Genomic DNA, 27,255 nt, shown 5'->3' on the forward strand with positions numbered 1-27,255 from the left:
GACATTTATTGGATATTTCAAACTTTTTTAACAAATCAAAAACTGAAAAATTGGGCGTGCAAAATTATTCAGCCCCCTTAAGTTAATACTTTGTAGCGCCACCTTTTGCTGCGATTACAGCTGTAAGTCGCTTGGGGTATGTCTCTATCAGTTTTGCACATCGAGAGACTGAAATTTTTTCCCATTCCTCCTTGCAAAACAGCTCGAGCTCAGTGAGGTTGGATGGAGAGCATTTGTGAACAGCAGTTTTCAGTTCTTTCCACAGATTCTCGATTGGATTCAGGTCTGGACTTTGACTTGGCCATTCTAACACCTGGATATGTTTATTTTTGAACCATTCCATTGTAGATTTTGCTTAATGTTTTGGATCATTGTCTTGTTGGAAGACAAATCTCCGTCCCAGTCTCAGGTCTTTTGCAGACTCCATCAGGTTTTCTTCCAGAATGGTCCTGTATTTGGCTCCATCCATCTTCCCATCAATTTTAACCATCTTCCCTGTCCCTGCTGAAGAAAAGCAGGCCCAAACCATGATGCTGCCACCACCATGTTTGACAGTGGGGATGGTGTGTTCAGCTGTGTTGCTTTTACGCCAAACATAACGTTTTGCATTGTTGCCAAAAAGTTCAATTTTGGTTTCATCTGACCAGAGCACCTTCTTCCACATGTTTGGTGTGTCTCCCAGGTGGCTTGTGGCAAACTTTAAACAACACTTTTTATGGATATCTTTAAGAAATGGCTTTCTTCTTGCCACTCTTCCATAAAGGCCAGATTTGTGCAATATACGACTGATTGTTGTCCTATGGACAGAGTCTCCCACCTCAGCTGTAGATCTCTGCAGTTCATCCAGAGTGATCATGGGCCTCTTGGCTGCATCTCTGATCAGTCTTCTCCTTGTATGAGCTGAAAGTTTAGAGGGACGGCCAGGTCTTGGTAGATTTGCAGTGGTCTGATACTCCTTCCATTTCAATATTTTCGCTTGCACAGTGCTCCTTGGGATGTTTAAAGCTTGGGAAATCTTTTTGTATCCAAATCCGGCTTTAAACTTCTTCACAACAGTATCTCGGACCTGCCTGGTGTGTTCCTTGTTCTTCATGATGCTCTCTGCGCTTTTAACGGACCTCTGAGACTATCACAGTGCAGGTGCATTTATACGGAGACTTGATTACACACAGGTGGATTGTATTTATCATCATTAGTCATTTAGGTCAACATTGGATCATTCAGAGATCCTCACTGAACTTCTGGAGAGAGTTTGCTGCACTGAAAGTAAAGGGGCTGAATAATTTTGCACACCCAATTTTTCAGTTTTTGATTTGTTAAAAAAGTTTGAAATATCCAATAAATGTCGTTCCACTTCATGATTGTGCCCCACTTGTTGTTGATTCTTCACAAAAAAATACAGTTTTATATCTTTATGTTTGAAGCCTGAAATGTGGCAAAAGGTCGCAAAGTTCAAGGGGGCCGAATACTTTCGCAAGGCACTGTATACCCTTTGTTGGCAATGACAGAGGTCAAACGTTTTCTGTAAGTCTTCACAAGGTTTTCACACACTGTTGCTGGTATTTTGGCCCATTCCTCCATGCAGATCTCCTCTAGAGCAGTGATGTTTTGGGGCTGTTGCTGGGCAACACAGACTTTCAACTCCCTCCAAAGATTTTCTATGGGGTTGAGATCTGGAGACTGGGTAGGCCATTCCAGGACCTTGAAATGCTTCTTACGAAGCCACTCCTTCGTTGCCCGGGCGGTGTGTTTGGGATCATTGTCATGCTGAAAGACCCAGCCACGTTTCATCTTCAATGCCCTTGCTGATGGAAGGAGGTTTTCAATCAAAATCTCACGCTACATGGCACCATTCATTCTTTCTTTTACACGGATCAGTCGTCCTGGTCCCTTTGCAGAAAAACAGCCCCAAAGCATGATGTTTCCACCTCCATGCTTCACAGTAGGTATGGTGTTATTTGAATGCAACTCAGCATTCTTTGTCCTCCAAACACGACGAGTTGAGTTTTTACCAAAAAGTTATATTTTGGTTTCATCTGACCATATGACATTCTTCCAATCTTCTTCTGGATCATCCAAATGCTCTCTAGCAAACTTCAGACGGGCCTGGACATGTACTGGCTTAAGCAGGGGGACATGTCTGGCACTGCAGGATTTGAGTCCCTGGCGGCGTAGTGTGTTACTGATGGTAGGCTTTGTTACTTTGGTCCCAGCTCTCTGCAGGTCATTCACTAGGTACCCCCCCCCCCCCCCCTCCCCCCCGTGTGGTTCTGGGATTTTTGCTCACGGTTGAGCCCCAGATCGAGGGAGATTATCAGCGGTCTTGTATATCTTCCATTTCCTAATAATTGCTCCCACAGTTGATTTCTTCAAACCAAGCTGCTTACCTATTGCAGATTCAGTCTTCCCAGGCTGGTGCAGGTCTACAATTTTGTTTCTGGTGTCCTTTGACAGCTCTTTAGTCTTGGCCATAGTGGAGTTTGGAGTGTGACTGTTTGAGGTTGTGGACAGGTGACTTTTATACTGATAACAAGTTCAAACAGGTGCCATTAATACAGGTAACGAGTGGAGGATAGAGGAGCCTCTTAAAGAAGAAGTTACAGGTCTGTGAGAGCCAGAAATCTTGCTTGTTTGTAGGTGACCAAATACATATTTTCCACCATAATTTGCAAATACATTTATTAAAAATCCTACAATGTGATTTTCTGGATTCCTTTTCTAATTTTGTCTGTCATAGTTGAAGTGTACCTATGATGAAAATTACAGGCCTCTCTCATCTTTTTAAGTGGGAGAACTTGCACAATTGGTGGCTGACTAAATACATTTTTGCCCCACTGTATATATCACGATGTCAAGGCCTATATATCACGATGTCAAGGCAAACAACACAATTATCACAACACAGGTTGTAAAATGACATTTTTTGGGGGTGGGGGGAGCTTGGCTTCCCCACATATGCACATACACTACATACACATACACACATAACAAACGCACACATTCACACACACTAACACACTCATCATGTGTTCAATTAAATTTGATGTAATTTATTTAATGTTTTTGTTCTCTTTCCACAGGTGGGTGTCATCTCCAGAATCATCTCCTCTCCAGAATCATCTCCTCTCCAGAATCATCTCCTCTCCAGAATAATCTCCTCTCTAGAATCATCTCCTCTCCAGAATCATCTCCTCTCTAGAATCATCTCCTCTCCAGAATCATCTTCTCTCTAGAATCATCTCCTCTCCAGAATCATCTCTTCTCCAGAATCATCTCCTCTCCAGAATCATCTCTTCTCCAGAATCATCTCTTCTCCAGAATCATCTCTTCTCCAGAATCATCTCTTCTCCAGAATCATCTCTTCTCCAGAATCATCTCTTCTCCAGAATCATCTCCTCTCTAGAATCATCTCCTCTCCAGAATCATCTCCTCTCTAGAATAATCTTCTCTCTAGAATAATCTCCTCTCCAGAATCATCTCCTCTCTAGTCATCTCCTCTCCAGAATAATGTCCTCTCTACAGTACCTGGTCTACTAACGTGATCCATCACAATTACCACCCATCAGGTCCATGCAGAGTGCCATCACACTGCTGAGGAGACAGTACAACCAACTGTCTGAACCAAAGCTGAAACATTTCAGCTATCTGTCTGAACCAAAACTCTGACAGTCCTGCTCTGCCTCTGTTCTGATCTATTCTGATCTGATCTGGAAATTACTCTGAAACACTCTGTTCTGATCTGATCTAGACGTTACTCTGAAACACCCTGTTCTGATCTGATCTAGACGTTACTCTGAAACACCCTGTTCTGATCTAGACGTTACTCTGAAACACCCTGTTCTGATCTGATCTGGATGTTACTCTGAAACACCCTGTTCTGATCTGGACGTTAATCTGAAACACCCTGTTCTGATCTGATCTGTACATTACTCTGAAACACCCTGTTCTGTTCTGGACGTTACTCTGAAACACCCCGTTCTGATAACGGACGTTACTCTGAAACACCCCATTCTGATAACGGACGTTACTCTGAAACACCCCGTTCTGTTCTGATCTGGATGTTATTCTAAAACACCCTGTTCTGATCTGGACATTACTCTAAAACACCCTGTTCTGATCTATTCTGAAACACCCTGTTCTGATCTGATCTACTGTGGACGTTGCTCTGACACTGTCTGTGGTCTCCATAATGAATGATGTCTCTGCTCTCCCCTCCAACCACACAGACTGTCAGGTGGTGAAGGTCCCCCACCTGGTGTTCTTAGTGTTGGGTATGGTGTCTCTCAGTGAGAACCTGTTAGTGGTGGTGGCCGTGGTGCGCAACAAGAACCTCCACTCCCCGATGTACATGTTTATCTGTAGCCTGGCCACGTTCAACACCATCTCCTCCCTCTCCAAGACCTGGGAAACCCTAATGATGGAGTTCAGCGATGTCGGACAACTGGACTCCCGAGGGGACTCCGTCCGGAGGGTCGATGACATCATAGACGCACTGCTCTGCATGTCTTTTATCGGCTGCATCTGTAGCTTCCTGGCCATCGCTGTGGACCGCTACGTCACCATCTTCCACGCCCTGCGCTACCACAACATCATGACCACGAGGCGAGCCGCTGCTGCCCTGGCGGGGATCTGGGCGCTATGCGGCGTCGCCGGGGCGGTCATGGTGGCGTTCTGTGACGCCACGGTCATCAAGATCTTTTTCATCGTGCTCTTCCTCATCTCGCTGCTCCTTATCCTCTTCCTCTATGTCCACATGTTCCTGCTGGCTCGGTCCCACGCCAGGAAGATTGCTGCGCTGCCCGGGAGTGCCATGCCGCACCGCAGCCTCCGGGGGGCGCTCACGCTCACCATGCTATTCGGGGTGTTTGTGGTGTGCTGGGCGCCTTTCTTCCTCCACCTCCTCCTCCTCATGGTGTGTGTAGAGAACCCCTACTGTGAGTGCTACCGCTCTCTGTTCCAGCTGAATTTGGTTCTGCTGATGAGTCACTCCGTGGTCGACCCGGCCATCTACGCCTTCCGCAGCGCAGAGCTACGAAACACCTTCAGGAAGATGCTGTTCTGCTCCGACTCACCACTCTGCTACAAGGTCAAAGCTCTGTTCCACTGAAGGGCTTTGTCTGCACCCTATTCCCTAGATAATGCACAACTTTCCACCAGAGTTTTTGACCCCGTGGGGCTTGGTTAGAGGTAGGGCACTATATGGGGAATAGGGCCTTGGTTAGAGGTAGGGCACTATATGGGGAATAGGGCCTTGGTTAGAGGTAGGGCACTATATGGGGAATAGGGCCTTGGTTAGAGGTAGGGCACTATATGGGGAATAGGGCCTTGGTTAGAGGTAGTGCACTATATGGGGAATAGGGCCTTGGTTAGAGGTAGGGCACTATATGGGGAATAGGGCCTTGGCTAAAGGTTAAAGGTATATACATATATATGTTTAACTATGTACAGAAGAGATAACTACTGTATATTATACTATATATAACTATGTACAGAATAGATAACTACTGTATATTATACAGTATGTATAACTATATACAGAATAGATAACTACTGTATATTATACTACATGTATAACTATATACAGAATAGATAACTACTGTATATTATACTATATGTATAACTATATACAGAATAGATAACTACTGTATATTATACTATATGTATAACTATATATAAAATAGATAACTACTGTATATTATACAGTATTTATAACTATATACAGAATAGATAACTACTGTATATTATACTATATGTATAACTATATACAGAATAGATAACTACTGTATATTATACTATATGTATAACTATATACAGAATAGATAACTACTGTATATTATACTACATGTATAACTATATACAGAATAGATAACTACTGTATATTATACTACATGTATAACTATATACAGAATAGATAACTACTGTATATTATACTATATGTATAACTATATACAGAATAGATGACTACTGTATATTATACTATATGTATAACTATATACAGAATAGATAACTACTGTATATTATACAGGATGTATAACTATATACAGAATAGATAACTACTGTATATTATACTATATGTATACTACAGTGCGTTCAGAAGGTATTCAGACTCTTGACCTTTTCCACATTTCGTTACGTTACAGCCGTATTCTAAAATGGATTCAATTATGTTTTTCCTCATCTACACACAATACCCCATAATGACATCACAATACCCCATAATGACATCACAATACCCCATAATGACATCACAATACCCCATAATGACATCACAATACCCCATAATGACATCACAATACCCCATAATGACATCACAATACCCCATAATGACATCACAATACCCCATAATGACATCACAATACCCCATAATGACATCAAAACAGTTTTTTTTTAATGTTTGCACATTTATAACAAATAAAAATAAAAAAAACCTTATTTCAGTAAGTATTCAGACCCTTTGCTATGAGACTTGAAATTGAGCTCAGGTGCATTTGGAAAGCCACACACCTGTCTATATAAGGTCCCATAGTTGACAGTGCATGTCAGAGCAAAAACCAGGTCGAAGGAATTGTCCGTAGAGCTCCGAGACAGGATTGTGTTGAGGCACGTGTCTGGGGGAGGGTACCAAAAAATGTCTGCAGCATTGAAGGTCCCCAAGAACACAATGGCCTCCATCATTCTTCAATGGAAGAAGTTTGAAACCACCAAGATTCTTCCTAGAGCTGGCCGCCCGGCCAAACTGAGCAATCAGGGGAGAAGGGCCTTGGTCAGGGAGGTGACCAAGAACCCGATGTCCAGAAGGACAATCATCTCTGCAGCACTCCACCAATCAGGCCTTTATTGTCGAGTGGCCAAACGGAAGTACATGACAGCCCACTTGGAGTTTGCCAAAAGGCACCTAAAAGACTGTCTGGCTGAATAACCGATTGGCAAACCTACTGCAAAGTGAGAAATCATGTGACTAAACGGAACGAAAGAAAGAAGAAACTACACTATGAAACAAAGATAAATTATATAAAGAATGGTAGTAAAACGCTTTGGGACACTTTTAAATGAAATTTTGGGCAAAAAGGCAGCTTCAACTCATTGAATTAGATGGCTCATTCATCACAAAATCCACTGATATTGCCAACAACTTTAATGATTTTTTAATTGGCAAGATTAGCAAATGTAGTCATGACCTTCGGCCACATGTGGAACCTCCACATTCAAGTAAACCTGACCAAAATATGACAGAAGAGGAGTGTAATTTAGAATTCCGTAAAGTGAGTGTGGAAGAGGTGAAAAAATTATTGAAAAGCCACGGGGGTCTGATATGGAAAATTACTGAGGATAATAGCGGACGATATTGCCACTCCTATTTGCCATATCTTCAATCTAAGCCTACAAAAAAGTGTGTGCCCTCAGGCCTGGATAGAAGCTAAAGTCATTCTGCTTTCCATAGCAAACCACCCTTCACTGGCTCAAATAGACGACCAATCCGCCTGTTACCAACCCTTCGTAAACGTTTGGGTGAATGTGTGTTTGACCAGATACAATGCTATTTTACAGTAAATAAATGAAAAACAGATTTACAGCATGCTTATAGGGAAGGACATTCAACAAGCACAGCACTTACACAAATGACTGATGATTGGCTGAGAGAACGCCACTTACACAAATGACTGATGATTGGCTGAGAGAACGCCACTTACACAAATGACTGATGATTGGCTGAGAGAACGCCACTTACACAAATGACTGATGATTGGCTGAGAGAACGCCACTTACACAAATGACTGATGATTGGCTGAGAGAACGCCACTTACACAAATGACTGATGATTGGCTGAGAGAACGCCACTTACACAAATGACTGATGATTGGCTGAGAGAACGCCACTTACACAAATGACTGATGATTGGCTGAGAGAACGCCACTTACACAAATGACTGATGATTGGCTGAGAGAACGCCACTTACACAAATGACTGATGATTGGCTGAGAGAACGCCACTTACACAAATGACTGATGATTGGCTGAGAGAACGCCACTTACACAAATTACTGATGATTGGCTGAGAGAACGCCACTTACACAAATGACTGATGATTGGCTGAGAGAACGCCACTTACACAAATGACTGATGATTGGCTGAGAGAACGCCACTTACACAAATGACTGATGATTGGCTGAGAGAACGCCACTTACACAAATGACTGATGATTGGCTGAGAGAACGCCACTTACACAAATGACTGATGATTGGCTGAGAGAACGCCACTTACACAAATGACTGATGATTGGCTGAGAGAAAGTGAAGATAAAAGATTATGGGAGCTGTTTTGTTAGACTTCAGTGTGGCTTTTGACATTATCGATTATAGTCTAGCTTTACTCTCCCCGCTATATTGTGGATTGTATTTTATTTATTATTTTATTTCACCTTTATTTAACCAGATAGGCCAGTTGAGAACACCTTTATTTAACCAGGTAGGCCAGTTGAGAACACCTTTATTTAACCAGGTAGGCCAGTTGGGAACAAGTTCTCATTTACAACTGCAACTTGGCCAAGATAAAGCAAAGCAGTGCGACAAAAACAACACAGAGTTACACATAAACAAACATACAGTCAATAACACAATAGAAAAATCTATCTACAGTGTGTGTAAATGAGTTAAGATAAGGGAGGTAAAGGCAATGAACAGGCCATTGTGCCGAAGTAATTAGTTCTTTGGTTTATAATCTCCACCCGGCACAGCCAGAAGAGGACTGGCCACCCCTCATACCCTGGTTCTTCTCTAGGTTTATAATCTCCACCCGGCACAGCCAGAAGAGGACTGGCCTCCCCTCATAGCCTGGTTCCTCTTGTTAGTTTTTAAATACTGGAGAGTTGAGACCAAATCACGGACGCTGGACAGAGTGGATTTCAGTTGTAACAAAATACAGTTTTAATGAGTCAAAGATATCTTGTCCCGCAGTTTTACGTGCACGGATCTAGTTCATATAACTCGGCAAGGAGTCAGGTGAAAAAGAGGCCTTATACAACGGTTACATTCATTTTTATACATAGAATAAAGTAGGTGGAGTCTTGTCGTTTCGGTCTTCTGACTGGTCACAAAGGGTTGGAGGCGGGCCTTGCTCTAGCCAGAGCGGGCCCCATTGGTGCACAGCAAAGTCCTTTTGCTCTTGGCACCCGACCAGTAGGGGGTAGTTTTATTGCTGGCTGTGTGAGCTAGTTTCTGTTTTAGCAAGGGTACGTAAGATGACTTGAGTCAGGCGGTTTGGTTTGGCGCTGTATAATATATGAGCTATGTGTATGAATGTTTACATATATATATATATATGACACTCTCTAGGTTTCTTCCTAGGTTTTGGCCTTTCTAGGGATAAGATATGGCCAAGTGGATCTAGTCCATTATGACCCCCTGCAGCTGAATGGCCGCCATATTGGCAATGGCCGCCAGAGGGTAATGGACTAAACCTGTGATGGCACTATAACCCCCAAAAATACTTATTTAGACATGCCCCAGCTATGTGTGACTCTATCAGAAAGTCGACTATTCTTTCCCATAGCTGCTAGACTACGGTCAAAATTACCTCAATATGACCCCTATAAGGTCTTCCCAGACAGCACACATACATCTAGCCGCCGTCGCCCCGATGCATACATTATACATTGGGCTGATGGAGTATGGAGAGCGTTTGCGCATTGGCAAGATGACGTCACCATTAGATCATATTTGCACTTCAGCCGCTGTTTGGACGGCGCACGTCAAAGCTGCTAAGTTATATTGGCAATAATAAAAAAATTTAAAAAATGCTTTACATTTAGCAGACACCAGTTACATTAGTGAGTGCATACATTTATGTACCTCTCTTTTTTCATATTTCACCCCCGTGGGATTCAAACCCACAAGCACCATGCGCTACCAACTGAGCTACAGAGGACTAACCCTAGACTATAAGTACATTTATTTGTGGGTAAAAATGAAGAGAGACGATTCAAGTTAATGTCAAGTTTATTAAGCTTTTGCTATACCATCAAGTTGTTAAACGATCTGCAGCACAGAAAAGAGAGAAACAGAGAAACATCACATTGAATATAAGAGAGGGTGTGCAGTTAGTTCCATAAAGACGGAGTTAAGGTGTTATTACAGGCTAAGTGCAGTGAATATGTGATGACTATATATATTTTTTTAAAAGGTAACATTTGAGTGTTTGTGTCCCAACTTGGATACTTCCAACGTAAAGTGGAACGATCTTGGGTATATTTGGTTCCTATCCGCTGGACTAGAGGTTTGTATATCTTTCAAAAGAAATGGAACTTCTGACCGAAAGGTTTTAGGCATATCGGGAAGTGCTGTTTTTTACGCAGTTTGCAGACACCAAATCTCGCGACAAATAAACTACGAATCCCATGATGCCGTGCGCTGTCCGAGGACACGCGGATTCCCCTCGATCTCTGCTGTAAGGTCTTCTACTGACAGGACGGTCATTCTATGTACTTATGGCTCATACAACTACAGAACACACTTTTGACAGGATCAAAAACCTCTTGAATTTCAATGTATGTATTCCGTTACGTGTCAGCTTTGTCACGTAGTTTTACAACTTCCCGAAAAATGTATATACACAACTACTTTGCCAAGTTTCGGGCTAGCTAGCTAGTAAGCAAAACAACCCCAGTTGTCGTTCTGTCAGAATCAGGCTTCAGCCAGACAACTAATGTTAGCTAACCACATCTAAAACTGGCACGTGTTTCCACAGGGTTGTTCTGGAAGCTTTATAAGTGAAGGAAGTTTTGTCGTCCTCCAGACTCCCCCAATGTCAACCACACAGAAGCCTCTGCGTATGTGACAGCTAGCCAGCTAGCTAGCTAGCTCTAGAAGGATAACTAGATGTTTTGCAAGTTCTGTAGCTAACCTTTGCACATAGTAACTTGGCTAGCTAGCTACTTAGCGAGCAGACTAGCTACTTACTATAGTTGGCTTGCTAGCTAGCTTTTTATTTGCCTTGTTAGCTATATATCCGAATATGGCTGTGTAGCTAGTAAACTTAGTTCAACCAGAACTTTGGTTGTTTAGCTGAGGATCACCCACAGTAGTGGCTACTGGATTAGTCTGTTGTATCATTTTATTTGGACGTTTTCATTTCAGGTGTTGGATTAATGGTTGATCTGCTCTAGTTGGAGGTATGTTTTGGTATTATGTCTTATCATCAGATACGTTTCTTCACTCTAATTTATAGCGTTCCCAACTTAATATATACTTATCAACATAAATGATTACTCCTGTTGTAATTGATAGTCATTAGTAAACCCTGATGATGTGTGCTGTCTGCAGGCTCTGTGGTCAAACGTCTCAGGGAGGAGGAGATGCATCGTGTTCTGTCCCAGGGTGCATTGCGGCAGATGGCCTACATGCGGTCTGTGGTCGTGGGCCTGTCGGTGTGTGAGGCTCGCCTGGCCGTGTCGGTGTGTATTGTAGGCCGCCTGCCACCCGGTCCCGGCCAGCGCTGGGTCAGTACCTCAGCCTTTAACAGGGCAGTAGAACAGCCCAAGCTCCGGCCGGAGGACCAGGACCCACCCAGCCATCCCCCCAGCCTGGCTGGAACAGAGCCCGTCTATGGGGCAGACTCCTCCAAGCTGCCTGTGGAGGCCTCACCGGAGGCCCCAGAGATAGACCCTCTGCAGGACAAGTCCATTGGTCTGGTCCAGAGGTTCAAGAAGACCTTCAAGCAGTATGGGAAGGTGATGATACCTGTCCATCTCCTGACCTCCAGCATCTGGTTCGGGACCTTCTACTACGCTGCTATGCAGTGAGTCACCTGTCTCTGGTCTAATCTCCCTGGGGATTCCATTACTATGGCCTTTTGTTAGGAATAATTTAGCTATACATAGAGCATTTAGAAGTGCAGTACCTAACTGGTCTTTTGGCCTAAGGTTAATGGCATTGCTGTTGTGTTCATTGTACTACGACCTAGATACTCAATGGCCAGTTTATTAGGTACACCCTACCCTACCCTACCCTTTTCACCCACAGGACTGCTGCTGACTGGATGTTTTTCGCACCGTTCTCAGTAAACCCTAGGACTAGGGGTTCCCAAACTTTTTTGGCCCTCAACCCTATTTTTATTTTATATAAAACTCTCGCGACCACAACCACGTGAAAGAAAAAATGCTCTAATTAACAGCCACATTAACTTTTTTATTTGGGGCTGTGACAGTCAATTAGTCTGACATAATGTGGGGCTAGGACAGTCAATTAGTCTGACATAATGTGGGGCTAGGACAGTCAATTAGTCTGACATAATGTGGGGCTAGGACAGTCAATTAGTCTGACATAATGTGGGACTAGGACAGTCAATTAGTCTGACATAATGTGGGGCTAGGACAGTCAATTAGTCTGACATAATGTGGGGCTAGGACAGTCAATTAGTCTGACATAATGTGGGGCTAGGACAGTCAATTAGTCTGACATAATGTGGGGCTAGGACAGTCAATTAGTCTGACAATGTGGGGCTAGGACAGTCAATTAGTCTGACATAATGTGGGACTAGGACAGTCAATTAGTGTGACATAATGTGGGGCTAGGACAGTCAATTAGTCTGACATAATGTGGGGCTAGGACAGTCAATTAGTCTGACATAATGTGGGGCTAGGACAGTCAATTAGTCTGACATAATGTGGGGCTAGGACAGTCAATTAGTCTGACATAATGTGGGGCTAGGACAGTCAATTAGTCTGACATAATGTGGGGCTAGGACAGTCAATTAGTCTGACATAATGTGGGGCTAGGACAGTCAATTAGTCTGACATAATGTGGGGCTAGGACAGTCAATTAGTCTGACATAATGTGGGGCTAGGACAGTCAATTAGTCTGACATAATGTGGGGCTAGGACAGTCAATTAGTCTGACATAATGTGGGGCTAGGACAGTCAATTAGTCTGACATAATGTGGGGCTAGGACAGTCAATTAGTCTGACATAATGTGGGGCTAGGACAGTCAATTAGTCTGACATAATGTGGGGCTAGGACAGTCAATTAGTCTGACATAATGTGGGGCTAGGACAGTCAATTAGTCTGACATAATGTGGGGCTAGGACAGTCAATTAGTCTGACATAATGTGGGGCTAGGACAGTCAATTAGTCTGACATAATGTGGGGCTAGGACAGTCAATTAGTCTGACATAATGTGGGGCTAGGACAGTCAATTAGTCTGACATAATGTATCTCATCACCACTAATGAGATGGGTGTGCTAGTCAGGGGGTGTGGTCGACAGTGTGCACATCATCTCTGCTGTCACATCCAACCTGGATCGATATTTGGTTTTAATGCCAGACGAGAGCACTGAAACCAGCTTCACACAGATATGAGCTGACGAAGGGTACCATGAGTTTTATGGTGCTTTCAAGACAACGGGGAACAAAAAAAAAATAAAAAATATGAATGAGCTCAAATCATGACGTCAGTGATCTTCAGGTCAGAGAAAGTGGCCCGAGTTCCAGAGGTGGAATTCTGAGTCAGGTGCCCGTTTTTAAAAAGATTTCTCCCAGTCGGAGCTAGTTTTTCCCTGAGTTCCCAGTAGTCTTGAACGCACTGAAGTCGGAAGTTGGAGATTTCCCAGTTCCCAGTTTCCCAGTTGTTTTGAACGCAGCATTAATGCTCAGAGGGCAGGGTATTATGCCCCTTTGAGCCAGGAACCAAAACTCCTCCGTAGTGACCCGTAAATGCATTTTGGTCACATGACAGCTCCATCAGCTGTTTGATTTCACTTACCGGCATGTCAACTGAGCCAGGATCCCAGTCAAACGGATTGGGAAGTGGGTCCCATGGTGCTCTTCCAAGCGTTGGTGAGCAGTCATCACTCGGGTGGGACACTTCCTGATGCTGTTTTCTGATAGAAACAGGCACAGCGGAGGGAAGGGGGCACGGTTCTCTTTTGAAAGACTCTCTCCAATAATAATGACGTCCTCTGAATTGACTGATCGGGTCACTAATCTGTAGCATGTTTTGGTATTTCCCCTTGCATGCTCGCGTTCAGGTTCCCAAATATGTCTGTTACAGGCAAGGAGACACATTTTCTTTTCATCACACAGAAAGTCAACAAAGATTTTTATTTTTATTTTGTTCAGGGGCAGAACAACAGATTTTTACCTTATCAGCATGGGGATTCGATCTAGCAACCTTTCGGTTACTGGCCCAACACTCTAACCACTATGCTGTGGAAATGATCTCAAATGAGTCGCAGGAAATGCAGAAAATGATTTTAGGTTGAAGTTGAATTGAACGGTATAAACCAATCAGAATGGAGAAAGACCCATTGAAATCATTTAGAATGTATGTGTTGCCACTGCTCATAAAGCACAAAGAACTTTTATTAATCAAAAACATAAAATACTGTAAAAATGTCAAATTTAAAAAATAAAAAAAATACTATATATGATATGATATTTTGGTCTTATCGCCCAGCCCTAGATAAAACTGCACATTTTTAGTGGCATTTTATTGTCCCCCAGCACAAGGTGCACCTGCGTAATGATCATGCTGTTTAATCAGCTTCTTTATATGCCACACCTGTCCAGGTGGATGGATTATCTTGGTAAAGGAGAGATGCTCACTAACAGAGATGTAAACAAATGTGAGCACAACATTTTTGAGAAATCAGCTTTTTGTGCGTATGGAACATTTCTGGGATCTTTTATTTCAGATCATAAAAAAATGGGACACTTTACATGCTTATTTTTGTTCGGTGTAGTTTACAATGCAAGTTACCTGCTGTGGTATATCTCAGAGCATAAGCTGGGGAGTCCGAGTCGGTCAGTTTAGTTTGGGAATGATTCAATAGTGTGTAGTTTACAATGCAAGTTACCTGCTGTGGTATATCTCAGAGCATAAGCTGGGGAGTCTGAGTCGGTCAGTTTCCTCTCTAGCTATAGCATACATTGTTTGTTTAACAGTGTTATCTGACAAAGGTATTGATGTGAGTTTCTGTGCCTCTGCCTCACCACACATTGTTTTCACCATATCTGCAATAGTGTGTAGTTTCATAGTGTAGCTAGTCATTCACTATGGGAAGGATTCAATAGTGTGTGGTTTCATAGTGTAGCTAGTGATTCACCATGGGGATGATTCAATAGTGTGTGGTTTCATAGTGTAGCTAGTCATTCACCATGGGGATGATTCAATAGTGTGTAGTTTCATAGTGGACCTTCATTCACCATGGGGATGATTCATTAGTGTGTAGTTTCATAGTGGACCTTCATTCACCATGGGGATGATTCAATAGTGTGTGGTTTCATAGTGTAGCTAGTGATTCACCATGGGGATGATTCATTAGTGTGTAGTTTCATAGTGGACCTTCATTCACCATGGGGATGATTCAATAGTGTGTGGTTTCATAGTGTAGCTAGTCATTCACCATGGGAATGATTCAATAGTGTGTGGTTTCATAGTGTAGCTAGTCATTCACCATGGGGATGATTCAATAGTGTAGCTAGTCATTCACCATGGGGATGATTCAATAGTGTAGCTAGTCATTCACCATGGGGATGATTCAATAGTGTAGCTAGTCATTCACCATGGGGATGATTCAATAGTGTGTGGTTTCATAGTGTAGCTCGTCATTCACCATGGGGATGATTCAATACTTGTTAGTGTCAGACACCAGGGAATCAGTAACTGTGTTGTGTTGAAAAACAAGCTGAAGGGGGCTGTAGTTTGCAGTCCTGACCAGCTGAGGTCCTTTCTGCTCTGAATGTTGGTGGAAAGTGGCTCCACATCCTCGTCCTGCACAGTGTGCCAACGCCCCTCTGCCTCCATGTCTGCAGGTTTCACACTGTCAGTGTCTTCACACCTCTCGATGGCCGGGTAGGTGTGGAGCCGGAGACAGCAGGGGTCTGGCTGGATGAACCAGCTTCAGTCGGGGATGGGCACCTTGACACTGGGGGCTCCCAGCCAGAGTCAGTGGCGCTGGGGGCTCCCAGCCAGAGTCAGTGGCGCTGGGGGCTCCCAGCCAGAGTCAGTGGCGCTGGGGGCTCCCAGCCAGAGTCAGTGACACTGGGGGCTCCCAGCCAGAGTCAGTGGCGCTGGGGGCTCCCAGCCAGAGTCAGTGGCGCTGGGGGCTCCCAGCCAGAGTCAGTGGCGCTGGGGGCTCCCAGCCAGAGTCAGTGACACTGGGGGCTCCCAGCCAGAGTCAGTGGCGCTGGGGGCTCCCAGCCAGAGTCAGTGGCGCTGGGGGCTCCCAGCCAGAGTCAGTGGCGCTGGGGGCTCCCAGCCAGAGTCAGTGGCGCTGGGGGCTCCCAGCCAGAGTCAGTGGCGCCGGGGGCTCCCAGCCAGAGTCGGTGGCGCCGGGGGCTCCCAGCCAGAGTCGGTGGCGCCGGGGGCTCCCAGCCAGAGTCGGTGGCGCCGGGGGCTCCCAGCCAGAGTCGGTGGCGCCGGGGGCTCCCAGCCAGAGTCGGTGGCGCCGGGGGCTCCCAGCCAGAGTCGGTGGCGCCGGGGGCTCCCAGCCAGAGTCGGTGGCGCCGGGGGCTCCCAGCCAGAGTCGGTGGCGCCGGGGGCTCCCAGCCAGAGTCGGTGGCGCCGGGGGCTCCCAGCCAGAGTCGGTGGCGCCGGGGGCTCCCAGCCAGAGTCGGTGGCGCCGGGGGCTCCCAGCCAGAGTCGGTGGCGCCGGGGGCTCCCAGCCAGAGTCGGTGGCGCCGGGGGCTCCCAGCCAGAGTCAGTGGCGCCGGGGGCTCCCAGCCAGAGTCAGTGGCGCTGGGGGCTCCCAGCCAGAGTCACTGTGAAACAAAGAAATTCAGCTAGAATACTTTCACGTCTGAGCCCTGTGTCAACACGTAAATTAAACAGATGAGTTATATAGAGTAGAGGGAACACAATCACTATGGTGCCGTGCTGTTCCATTCCATTTATATATATAAATATATATTTATATATGCACACACCCACAATGTATGTGTACTTTACACATTTCATTACTGATTTATATTTTTATATATTGCAAATAAAATACTCAAATATCTCAAATGAATAATATTTGATAATTTTCATTTCAAACGACGGCATTAGCATGAGAAGAACTCACCAGTCCAAAACGATGTCCTCCCCGTGCAAAAACATGTCTTATGTCTGTGAGCCGAAGCGATGCTCGCTCACAGGCTCGTCGTCCTGTAGCAACTCTCTCACTTTCCCTATCAATTTCTTCTATCATTTGGTGTAAATCTGTATACCTAGGACTTTGATTTAGCTTTTCCTGATTTAGTCGCCATAATGTTTTATATGAAAGTGCTGAAAATGCTCTTTACCAAATATTGCTGTGCGTAACGAGCGGAGCTGCTTCAACTCAGATCTTCAATGGCGAATGAACCTTTCACTACGAAGGCTGGTCTTCCAGCATTTAACCATTACACTTTGCCGTTTACCTCAGCTCATTGGCTATCGACCAAGCTAGAGTTCTAGACGATCAGTGGTCATTGGGCCAAAATACAATCAATCAACGAAACACCACTCATATCATTGGTTCGCAATGAGGTCATTGCTTGGTGTCTTCAAATGGGTTTCTTTGGGTCAATACGTCCCGCGAAAAGAACCATCAAGTCTGGTTGTGTTACTAACAACCAAGAGGATTGCAACGAACCCAACCATGACTGGATAAACGTACGTTTAGTGTGATGACGTCGACTGTTTCGTCGATAGTTAAATGAGACTGAATTCACGACACAAAGCGGTTTACAAAATGTTTCGTGTTAGGCTATAAAAAATGGATTTGATCAAACAAAACGTCACTGCATTTGATCACTGGGACCCTCAGGATGACCAATCAGCCGTCCCATTACCAAGATTCTACGCTTTTGAATGATGTAAAGGCACTTCATGTTTAATATGACCATTTCTTATTTTGAATTTGTCGCTCTGCAATGTCACCGGATGTGGTTGGAATTGATCCCGCTAGCGGGACCCGTGTGCTAATTCAGGGCTTGTAATTAGGCATTTCACAGTAAGGGCTACACTTGTCTACACCTGTATTCTGCGTTTGTGACAAATAAAGTTTGATTCGAAGTACAACAATCAAGTGCTTTCCCCATGATCTCTAAGGGCACTCTAGTTGAATTGTATCTTTTAAATTTAGATTTTAAGGGTTAACCACATTACAATGTTTAAAGATGAAATTATAATCTAACAGTAACAGAATGTCTGTCTGCCACGGCCATGTGACTCACAGTTTTATAGAAGCTACCCGTTTAGGTGAACAGGGTGGTGTACCTAATAAACTGGCCACTGATTCTATGTTTCATGTGAGTCTATGTTTCATGTGAAGGCACAGCAACTGGCCTGAGTTAACCTCGCAGTATATTTCACAGGGGAGGCATAGTATCTTGCCTGAGTTGACCTGTATATTACACAGTATCTGGCCTGAGTTGACCTGTATATTACACAGTATCTGGCCTGAGTTAACCTCGCAGTATATTTCACAGGGGAGGCATAGTATCTGGCCTGAGTTGACCTGTATATTACACAGTATCTGGCCTGAGTTGACCTGTATATTACACAGTATCTGGCCTGAGTTGACCTGTATATTACACAGTATCTGGCCTGAGTTAACCTGTATATTACACAGTATCTGGCCTGTATATTACACAGTATCTGGCCTGAGGACCTGTATATTACACAGTATCTGGCCTGAGTTGACCTGTATATTACACAGTATCTGGCCTGAGTTAACCTGTATATTACACAGTATCTGGCCTGTATATTACACAGTATCTGGCCTGAGTTGACCTGTATATTACACAGTATCTGGCCTGAGGACCTGTATATTACACAGTATCTGGCCTGAGTTAACCTCGCTGTATATTACACAGTATCTGGCCTGAATATTACACAGTATCTGGCCTGAGTTAACCTCGCTGTATATTACACAGTATCTGGCCTGAGTTAACCTCGCTGTATATTACACAGTATCTGGCCTGAATATTACACAGTATCTGGCCTGAGTTAACCTGTATATTACACAGTATCTGGCCTGAGTTAACCTCGCTGTATATTACACAGTATCTGGCCTGAGTTAACCTCGCTGTATATTACACAGTATCTGGCCTGAATATTACACAGTATCTGGCCTGAGTTAACCTGAATATTACACAGTATCTGGCCTGAGGACCTGTATATTACACAGTATCTGGCCTGAGTTAACCTCGCTGTATATTACACAGTATCTGGCCTGAATATTACACAGTATCTGGCCTGAGTTAACCTGTATATTACACAGTATCTGGCCTGAATATTACACAGTATCTGGCCTGAGTTAACCTGTATATTACACAGTATCTGGCCTGAATATTACACAGTATCTGGCCTGAGTTAACCTGTATATTACACAGTATCTGGCCTGAGGACCTGTATATTACACAGTATCTGGCCTGAGGACCTGTATATTACACAGTATCTGGCCTGAGTTAACCTGTATATTACACAGTATCTGGCCTGTATATTACACAGTATCTGGCCTGAGTTGACCTCGCTGTATATTACACAGTATCTGGCCTGTATATTACACAGTATCTGGCCTGAGTTAACCTCGCTGTATATTACACAGTATCTGGCCTGTATATTACACAGTATCTGGCCTGAGTTAACCTGTATATTACACAGTATCTGGCCTGTATATTACATAGTATCTGGCCTGAGTTAACCTGTATATTACACAGTATCTGGCCTGAGTTAACCTGTATATTACACAGTATCTGGCCTGAGTTAACCTGTATATTACACAGTATCTGGCCTGAGTTAACCTGTATATTACACAGTATCTGGCCTGAGTTAACCTGTATATTACACAGTATCTGGCCTGAATATTCCACAGTATCTGGCCTGAGTTGACCTCGCTGTATATTACACAGTATCTGGCCTGAGTTAACCTCGCTGTATATTACACAGTATCTGGCCTGAGTTAACCTGTATATTACACAGTATCTGGCCTGAGTTAACCTCGCTGTATATTACACAGTATCTGGCCTGAGTTAACCTGTATATTACACAGTATCTGGCCTGAGTTAACCTGTATATTACATAGTATCTGGCCTGAGTTAACCTGTATATTACATAGTATCTGGCCTGAGTTAACCTGTATATTACACAGTATCTGGCCTGAGTTAACCTCGCTGTATATTACACAGTATCTGGCCTGAGTTAACCTGTATATTACACAGTATCTGGCCTGAGTTAACCTCGCTGTATATTACACAGTATCTGGCCTGAGTTGACCTGTATATTACACAGTATCTGGCCTGAGTTGACCTGTATATTACACAGTATCTGGCCTGAGTTAACCTGTATATTACACAGTATCTGGCCTGAGTTAACCTCGCTGTATATTACACAGTATCTGGCCTGAGTTGACCTGTATATTACACAGTATCTGGCCTGAGTTGACCTGTATATTACACAGTATCTGGCCTGAGTTGACCTGTATATTACACAGTATCTGGCCTGAGTTAACCTGTATATTACACAGTATCTGGCCTGAGTTAACCTCGCTGTATATTCCACAGGGGAGTGAATGTGGTGCCTTTTCTGGAGTTCATTGGTTTACCAGAGAAGATCGTTGGTCTGCTGAATCACTCTTCTGGCGGCTATGCCCTCACTGCCTACGCCATGTACAAGGTAATACTACTCACTACGCCATGTACAAGGTAATACTACTCACTACGCCATGTACAAGGTAATACTACTCACTACTCCATGTACAAGGTAATACTACTCACTACGCCATGTACAAGGTAATACTACTCACTACGCCATGTACAAGGTAATACTACTCACTACGCCATGTACAAGGTAATACTACTCACTACTCCATGTACAAGGTAATACTACTCACTACGCCATGTACAAGGTAATACTACTCACTACTCCATGTACAAGGTAATACTACTCACTACGCCATGTACAAGGTAATACTCCCTGTCTACTCCATGTACAAGGTAATACTCCCTGCCTACGCCATGTACAAGGTAATACTACTCACTACTCCATGTACAAGGTAATACTACTCACTACGCCATGTACAAGGTAATACTACTCACTACGCCATGTACAAGGTAATACTCCCTGTCTACTCCATGTACAAGGTAATACTCCCTGCCTACGCCATGTACAAGGTAATACTACTCACTACTCCATGTACAAGGTAATACTACTCACTACGCCATGTACAAGGTAATACTCCCTGCCTACGCCATGTACAAGGTAATACTACTCACTACGCCATGTACAAGGTAATACTACTCACTACGCCATGTACAAGGTAATACTCCCTGTCTACTCCATGTACAAGGTAATACTACTCACTGCGCCATGTACAAGGTAATACTACTCACTACGCCATGTACAAGGTAATACTACTCACTACGCCATGTACAAGGTAATACTCCTCACTACGCCATGTACAAGGTAATACTACTCACTACGCCATGTACAAGGTAATACTACTCACTACGCCATGTACAAGGTAATACTACTCACTACGCCATGTACAAGGTAATACTCCCTGTCTACTCCATGTACAAGGTAATACTACTCACTACGCCATGTACAAGGTAATACTACTCACTACGCCATGTACAAGGTAATACTACTCACTACGCCATGTACAAGGTAATACTACTCACTACGCCATGTACAAGGTAATACTCCCTGTCTACTCCATGTACAAGGTAATACTACTCACTACGCCATGTACAAGGTAATACTACTCACTACGCCATGTACAAGGTAATACTACTCACTACGCCATGTACAAGGTAATACTACTCACTACGCCATGTACAAGGTAATACTACTCACTACGCCATGTACAAGGTAATACTACTCACTACGCCATGTACAAGGTAATACTACTCACTACGCCATGTACAAGGTAATACTACTCACTACGCCATGTACAAGGTAATACTACTCACTACGCCATGTACAAGGTAATACTACTCACTACGCCATGTACAAGGTAATACTACTCACTACGCCATGTACAAGGTAATACTACTCACTACGCCATGTACAAGGTAATACTCCCTGTCTACTCCATGTACAAGGTAATACTACTCACTACGCCATGTACAAGGTAATACTACTCACTACGCCATGTACAAGGTAATACTACTCACTACGCCATGTACAAGGTAATACTACTCACTACGCCATGTACAAGGTAATACTACTCACTACGCCATGTACAAGGTAATACTACTCACTACGCCATGTACAAGGTAATACTACTCACTACGCCATGTACAAGGTAATACTACTCACTACGCCATGTACAAGGTAATACTACTCACTACGCCATGTACAAGGTAATACTACTCACTACGCCATGTACAAGGTAATACTACTCACTACGCCATGTACAAGGTAATACTACTCACTACGCCATGTACAAGGTAATACTACTCACTACGCCATGTACAAGGTAATACTACTCACTACGCCATGTACAAGGTAATACTACTCACTACGCCATGTACAAGGTAATACTACTCACTACGCCATGTACAAGGTAATACTCCATGTACAAGGTAATACTCCATGTACAAGGTAATACTCCATGTACAAGGTAATACTACTCACTACTCCATGTACAAGGTAATACTCCCTGTCTACACCATGTACAAGGTAATACTCCCTGTCTACTCCATGTACAAGGTAATACTACTCACTACGCCATGTACAAGGTAATACTACTCACTACGCCATGTACAAGGTAATACTCCCTGTCTACTCCATGTACAAGGTAATACTCCCTGTCTACTCCATGTACAAGGTAATACTCCCTGTCTACGCCATGTACAAGGTAATACTACTCACTACGCCATGTACAAGGTAATACTACTCACTACGCCATGTACAAGGTAATACTACTCACTACGCCATTTACAAGGTAATACTACTCACTACGCCATGTACAAGGTAATACTACTCACTACGCCATGTACAAGGTAATACTACTCACTACGCCATGTACAAGGTAATACTACTCACTACGCCATGTACAAGGTAATACTACTCACTACGCCATGTACAAGGTAATACTACTCACTACGCCATGTACAAGGTAATACTACTCACTACGCCATGTACAAGGTAATACTACTCACTACGCCATGTACAAGGTAATACTACTCACTACGCCATGTACAAGGTAATACTCCATGTACAAGGTAATACTCCATGTACAAGGTAATACTACTCACTACTCCATGTACAAGGTAATACTCCCTGTCTACACCATGTACAAGGTAATACTCCCTGTCTACTCCATGTACAAGGTAATACTACTCACTACGCCATGTACAAGGTAATACTACTCACTACGCCATGTACAAGGTAATACTCCCTGTCTACTCCATGTACAAGGTAATACTCCCTGTCTACTCCATGTACAAGGTAATACTCCCTGTCTACGCCATGTACAAGGTAATACTACTCACTACGCCATGTACAAGGTAATACTACTCACTACGCCATGTACAAGGTAATACTCCCTGCCTACGCCATGTACAAGGTAATACTACTCACTACGCCATGTACAAGGTAATACTACTCACTACGCCATGTACAAGGTAATACTACTCACTACTCCATGTACAAGGTAATACTACTCACTACGCCATGTACAAGGTAATACTACTCACTACGCCATGTACAAGGTAATACTACTCACTACGCCATGTACAAGGTAATACTACTCACTACGCCATGTACAAGGTAATACTCCCTGTCTACTCCATGTACAAGGTAATACTACTCACTACTCCATGTACAAGGTAATACTCCTCACTACGCCATGTACAAGGTAATACTCCCTGTCTACTCCATGTACAAGGTAATACTCCCTGTCTACTCCATGTACAAGGTAATACTCCCTGTCTACTCCATGTACAAGGTAATACTACTCACTACGCCATGTACAAGGTAATACTACTCACTACGCCATGTACAAGGTAATACTCCCTGTCTACTCCATGTACAAGGTAATACTACTCACTACGCCATGTACAAGGTAATACTACTCACTACTCCATGTACAAGGTAATACTCCTCACTATGCCATGTACAAGGTAATACTCCCTGTCTACTCCATGTACAAGGTAATACTCCCTGCCTACTCCATGTACAAGGTAATACTCCCTGTCTACTCCATGTACAAGGTAATACTCCCTGTCTACTCCATGTACACGGTAAGAATACTCCCTGTCTACTCCATGTACAAGGTTAGAATACTCCCTGTCTACTCCATGTACAAGGTAAGAATACTCCCTGACTATGACTTGTACAGGGTAAGAATACTCACTGACTATGACTTGTACAAGGTAAGAATACTCACTATGACTTGTACAGGGTAAGAATACTCACTGACTATGACTTGTACAGGGTAAGAATACTTACTGACTATGACTTGTACAGGGTAAGAATACTTACTCACTATGACTTGTACAGGCTAATAATACTCACTGACTATGACTTGTATAAGGACATGTACATACAACGCCCTGTTCAGGGTAAGCATAAATACTCAGATTGCAACATCAGCTTCAATTCACTTGTTCTACTGAACTTAGTGGCTTTCTTTATCCTGATTTCCTTCAGATTGCAACACCCGCCAGATACACGGTGACTCTGGGTGGGACGTCCTTCTCAGTGCAGTACCTCCGTAAACATGGCTACTTCTCCACCCCTCCGCCCGTCAAAGACTACCTGCAGGACCGGATGGAAGAGACCAGGGAGAAACTCACAGAGAAAATGGAGGAAACTAAGGAACTGTTCTCTGAAAAAATGGAGGAAACCAAAGAACTACTCTCGGGGAAAATGGAAGATACGAAAGAACGATTGTCTGGTATTTCCGAAAAGATGGAGGAGACGAAAGAACGTTTCTCTGGAAAGATGGAGGAGACGAAAGAACGTTTTTCTGGAAAGATGGAGGAGACGAAAGAACGTTTCTCTGGAAAGATGGAGGAGACGAAAGAACGTTTCTCTGGAAAGATGGAGGAGACGAAAGAACGTTTCTCTGGAAAGATGGGGGAGACGAAAGACACGTTCTCTGATAAACTACAGGAAGCCAAAGACAAAGTGTCTTACCGAAAGAAGCTCGATTAGTCTTGTTTACAAGTGGTTGTGAATAAACACATGTTTGGTGTCTTCAATGTGGTTGGGGTCAAAGACAGAATTAAGGCACATATTATGAACCTATTGTTGAGAGACGAATGAGTCCAGACATTACTGTTCTTCTGCAATTCCTGACTGCCCCAGCTAGTACCATTATACCTGCTATAAGGAGGAGGCAGGTGGGATTTCTCAGTTGCATTAGAATACACTGAGGAGCATTATGAATTCTGGGTATGAAAAATAAAATTCCTGTTTAATTCATCATCGTCCATCAAAGCCTCATGGAGACTAACTGCTTGCGTCTTTCAACATTTTAAATCACGTTTTCTAATGTCTTTTAATCCAATACCCAAAGTTTAATATATTGTATTATTTTTGTGTTCCTACTACCTAATGTCTAGTCAACTGAAAGTTGTGCATTTAATAGGAAGTGTGATTACAGACGTCTTTGATTGATTCCTTAAAGGGAGACTTCTGGATGTTGGCAATGCAGCCCTTTATCTACTTCCACAGTCAGATGAACTCATGGACAAAATCCAGAAGTATCCCTTTAAGTTGCTCTGTGGATATTACAGAATTATTAAACCAAAATGCAATCAAATTAAAACCACAGTCTGAACAGAAGGGTGTTGGGTACTGTAGTACCAGTTATTGGACTGTACTGTTAATGTCATGTCTGGTATGATCACAATTTGCAATAAAGCAGAATATTGAGCTTCCAAACATCGTTCCGTTTCCTGTCTTCATTCCATGTTCTGAGTACTGTACTTAACTATGGAACGGTTCACTCCCAAAATCATGTAGGGAATTGAAAGTCCAACAACTGATTACCAGCAGCATTGATAAAGGCTGAAGCTGTCGCTTTCAAGGAGAGAGACACTAATCCGGACGCTTATTAGAAGTCCTGCTACGACCTCCCAACGAGCCGTCAAACAGTCGAGACGTCAAACAGTCGAGACGTCAATACCGGACAAAGATCGAATTATACCATGCCGGCTCTGACGCTCGTCGGATGTGGCAGGGCTTACAAACTATCACAGATTACAGAGGGAAACAGAGCCACGGGCCTACCAGACGAGCTAAATCCGCATCGAGGAAAGCCATACTGAACCATACATGAGAGCACCAGCTGTTCTGGACGACTGTATGATCTTGCTCACCATAGGCAACGTGAGTAAGACCTTTGAACAGGTTAACATTCACAAGGCCGCGCTAACATCTGGCAAGTGTCAATGCTGTTCATTTACTATAACTCAGCATTCAACACCATAGTGCCATAGGACCCTGGGACTGAACACCTCCCTCTGCAACTGGATCCTGGACTTCCTGACGGGCCGCCCTCAGGTGGTGAGGGTGGGCACCAACACATCCGCCACGCTGACCCCCAACACAGGGGTGTGTGCTTAGTCCCCTCCTGTACTCCCTGTTCACCCATGACTGCGTGGCCGCGACTCCAACACCATTATTACGTTTGTGGACGACGGTGGTAGGCCTGATCACCGACAACGAGGAGACAGACTATAGGGAGGAGGTCAGAGACATGGTAGTATGGTGCCAGGACAACAACCTCTTCCTCAACGTCAGCAAGCTGACCGTGGACTACAGGAAATGGAAGGCCAAGTCCGCCCCCATCCACATCGACAGGGCTGTAGTAGAGCAGGTCGAGAACTTCAAGCTCCTCGGTGTCCACATCACTAAGGAATTATCGTGGTCCACACACACCAACACAGTCGGGAAGAAGGCACGACAACGCTTCTTCCCCCTCAGGAGGCTGAATAGATTTGGTATGGGTCCTCAGATCCTCAAAACATTATACAGCTGCACCATCAAGAGCATCCTGACCAGCATCCGACCACAAGGAGCTACAGAGGGTAGTGTGTACGGCCCAGTACATCACTGAGGCCAAATTTCCTGCCATCCAGGACCTCTATACCAGGCGTTGTCAGAGGGAGGCCTTAAAAATTGTCAGAGACGGCCTCCCGGGTGGCGCAGTGGTTAAGGGCGCTGTACTGCAGCGCCAGCTGTGCCATCAGAGTCCTGGGTTCGCGCCCAGGCTCTGTCGTAACCGGCCGCGACCGGGAGGTCCGTGGGGCGACGCACAATTGGCCTTGCGTCGCC

The 27,255-nt window shown here is 44.0% G+C and overlaps 2 protein-coding genes across 7 annotated transcripts; both read left to right on the forward strand.

The window, feature by feature from the left end:
• Positions 1–4,119: 4,119 nt before the first annotated feature.
• On the forward strand, positions 4,120–6,418 carry mc2r (melanocortin 2 receptor). The gene is given in 3 exon segments (NM_001124680.1): positions 4,120–5,188; positions 5,215–5,228; positions 6,188–6,418. A coding segment is annotated over 1 exon segment (918 nt). The 5' UTR covers positions 4,120–4,189; the 3' UTR covers positions 5,108–5,188; positions 5,215–5,228; positions 6,188–6,418.
• Positions 6,419–10,394: 3,976 nt separating this feature from the next.
• On the forward strand, positions 10,395–25,864 carry LOC149984208 (uncharacterized protein C18orf19 homolog B-like). 6 transcript variants are annotated; one of them, XM_090219224.1, is made up of 6 exons: positions 10,416–10,542; positions 10,743–10,824; positions 11,132–11,166; positions 11,318–11,792; positions 20,526–20,637; positions 24,622–25,864. In XM_090219224.1, the coding sequence occupies exons 4-6, from the start codon at positions 11,350–11,352 to the stop codon at positions 25,126–25,128; spliced, it is 1,062 nt and encodes a 353-aa protein (XP_090075350.1). In that variant the 5' UTR covers positions 10,416–10,542; positions 10,743–10,824; positions 11,132–11,166; positions 11,318–11,349; the 3' UTR covers positions 25,129–25,864. The 6 variants fall into 6 exon arrangements, with proteins under 6 accessions (XP_090075356.1, XP_090075350.1, XP_090075358.1 ...); XM_090219230.1 differs by lacking the exon at positions 10,743–10,824 and having other exon boundaries at positions 10,395–10,542; XM_090219225.1 differs by lacking the exon at positions 10,416–10,542 and having other exon boundaries at positions 10,554–10,824.
• The last annotated feature ends 1,391 nt before the right edge of the window (positions 25,865–27,255 follow it).

This window comes from Oncorhynchus mykiss, chromosome 3, assembly GCF_057628025.1.
Source record: "Oncorhynchus mykiss isolate SJ-2025 chromosome 3, ASM5762802v1, whole genome shotgun sequence".
In the NCBI taxonomy this organism is placed as follows: Eukaryota; Metazoa; Chordata; class Actinopteri; order Salmoniformes; family Salmonidae; genus Oncorhynchus; species Oncorhynchus mykiss.

Bases quoted from the DNA above. Each gene is read 5' to 3' on its own strand.
- LOC149984208 (XM_090219230.1), top strand. From the start codon at position 11,350: ATGCATCGTGTTCTGTCCCAGGGTGCATTGCGGCAGATGGCCTACATG. The intron at 11,793-20,525 runs GTGAGTCACCTG...TATATTCCACAG, and splicing joins TTCTACTACGCTGCTATGCA to GGGAGTGAATGTGGTGCCTT. The intron at 20,638-24,621 runs GTAATACTACTC...GATTTCCTTCAG, and splicing joins CTGCCTACGCCATGTACAAG to ATTGCAACACCCGCCAGATA.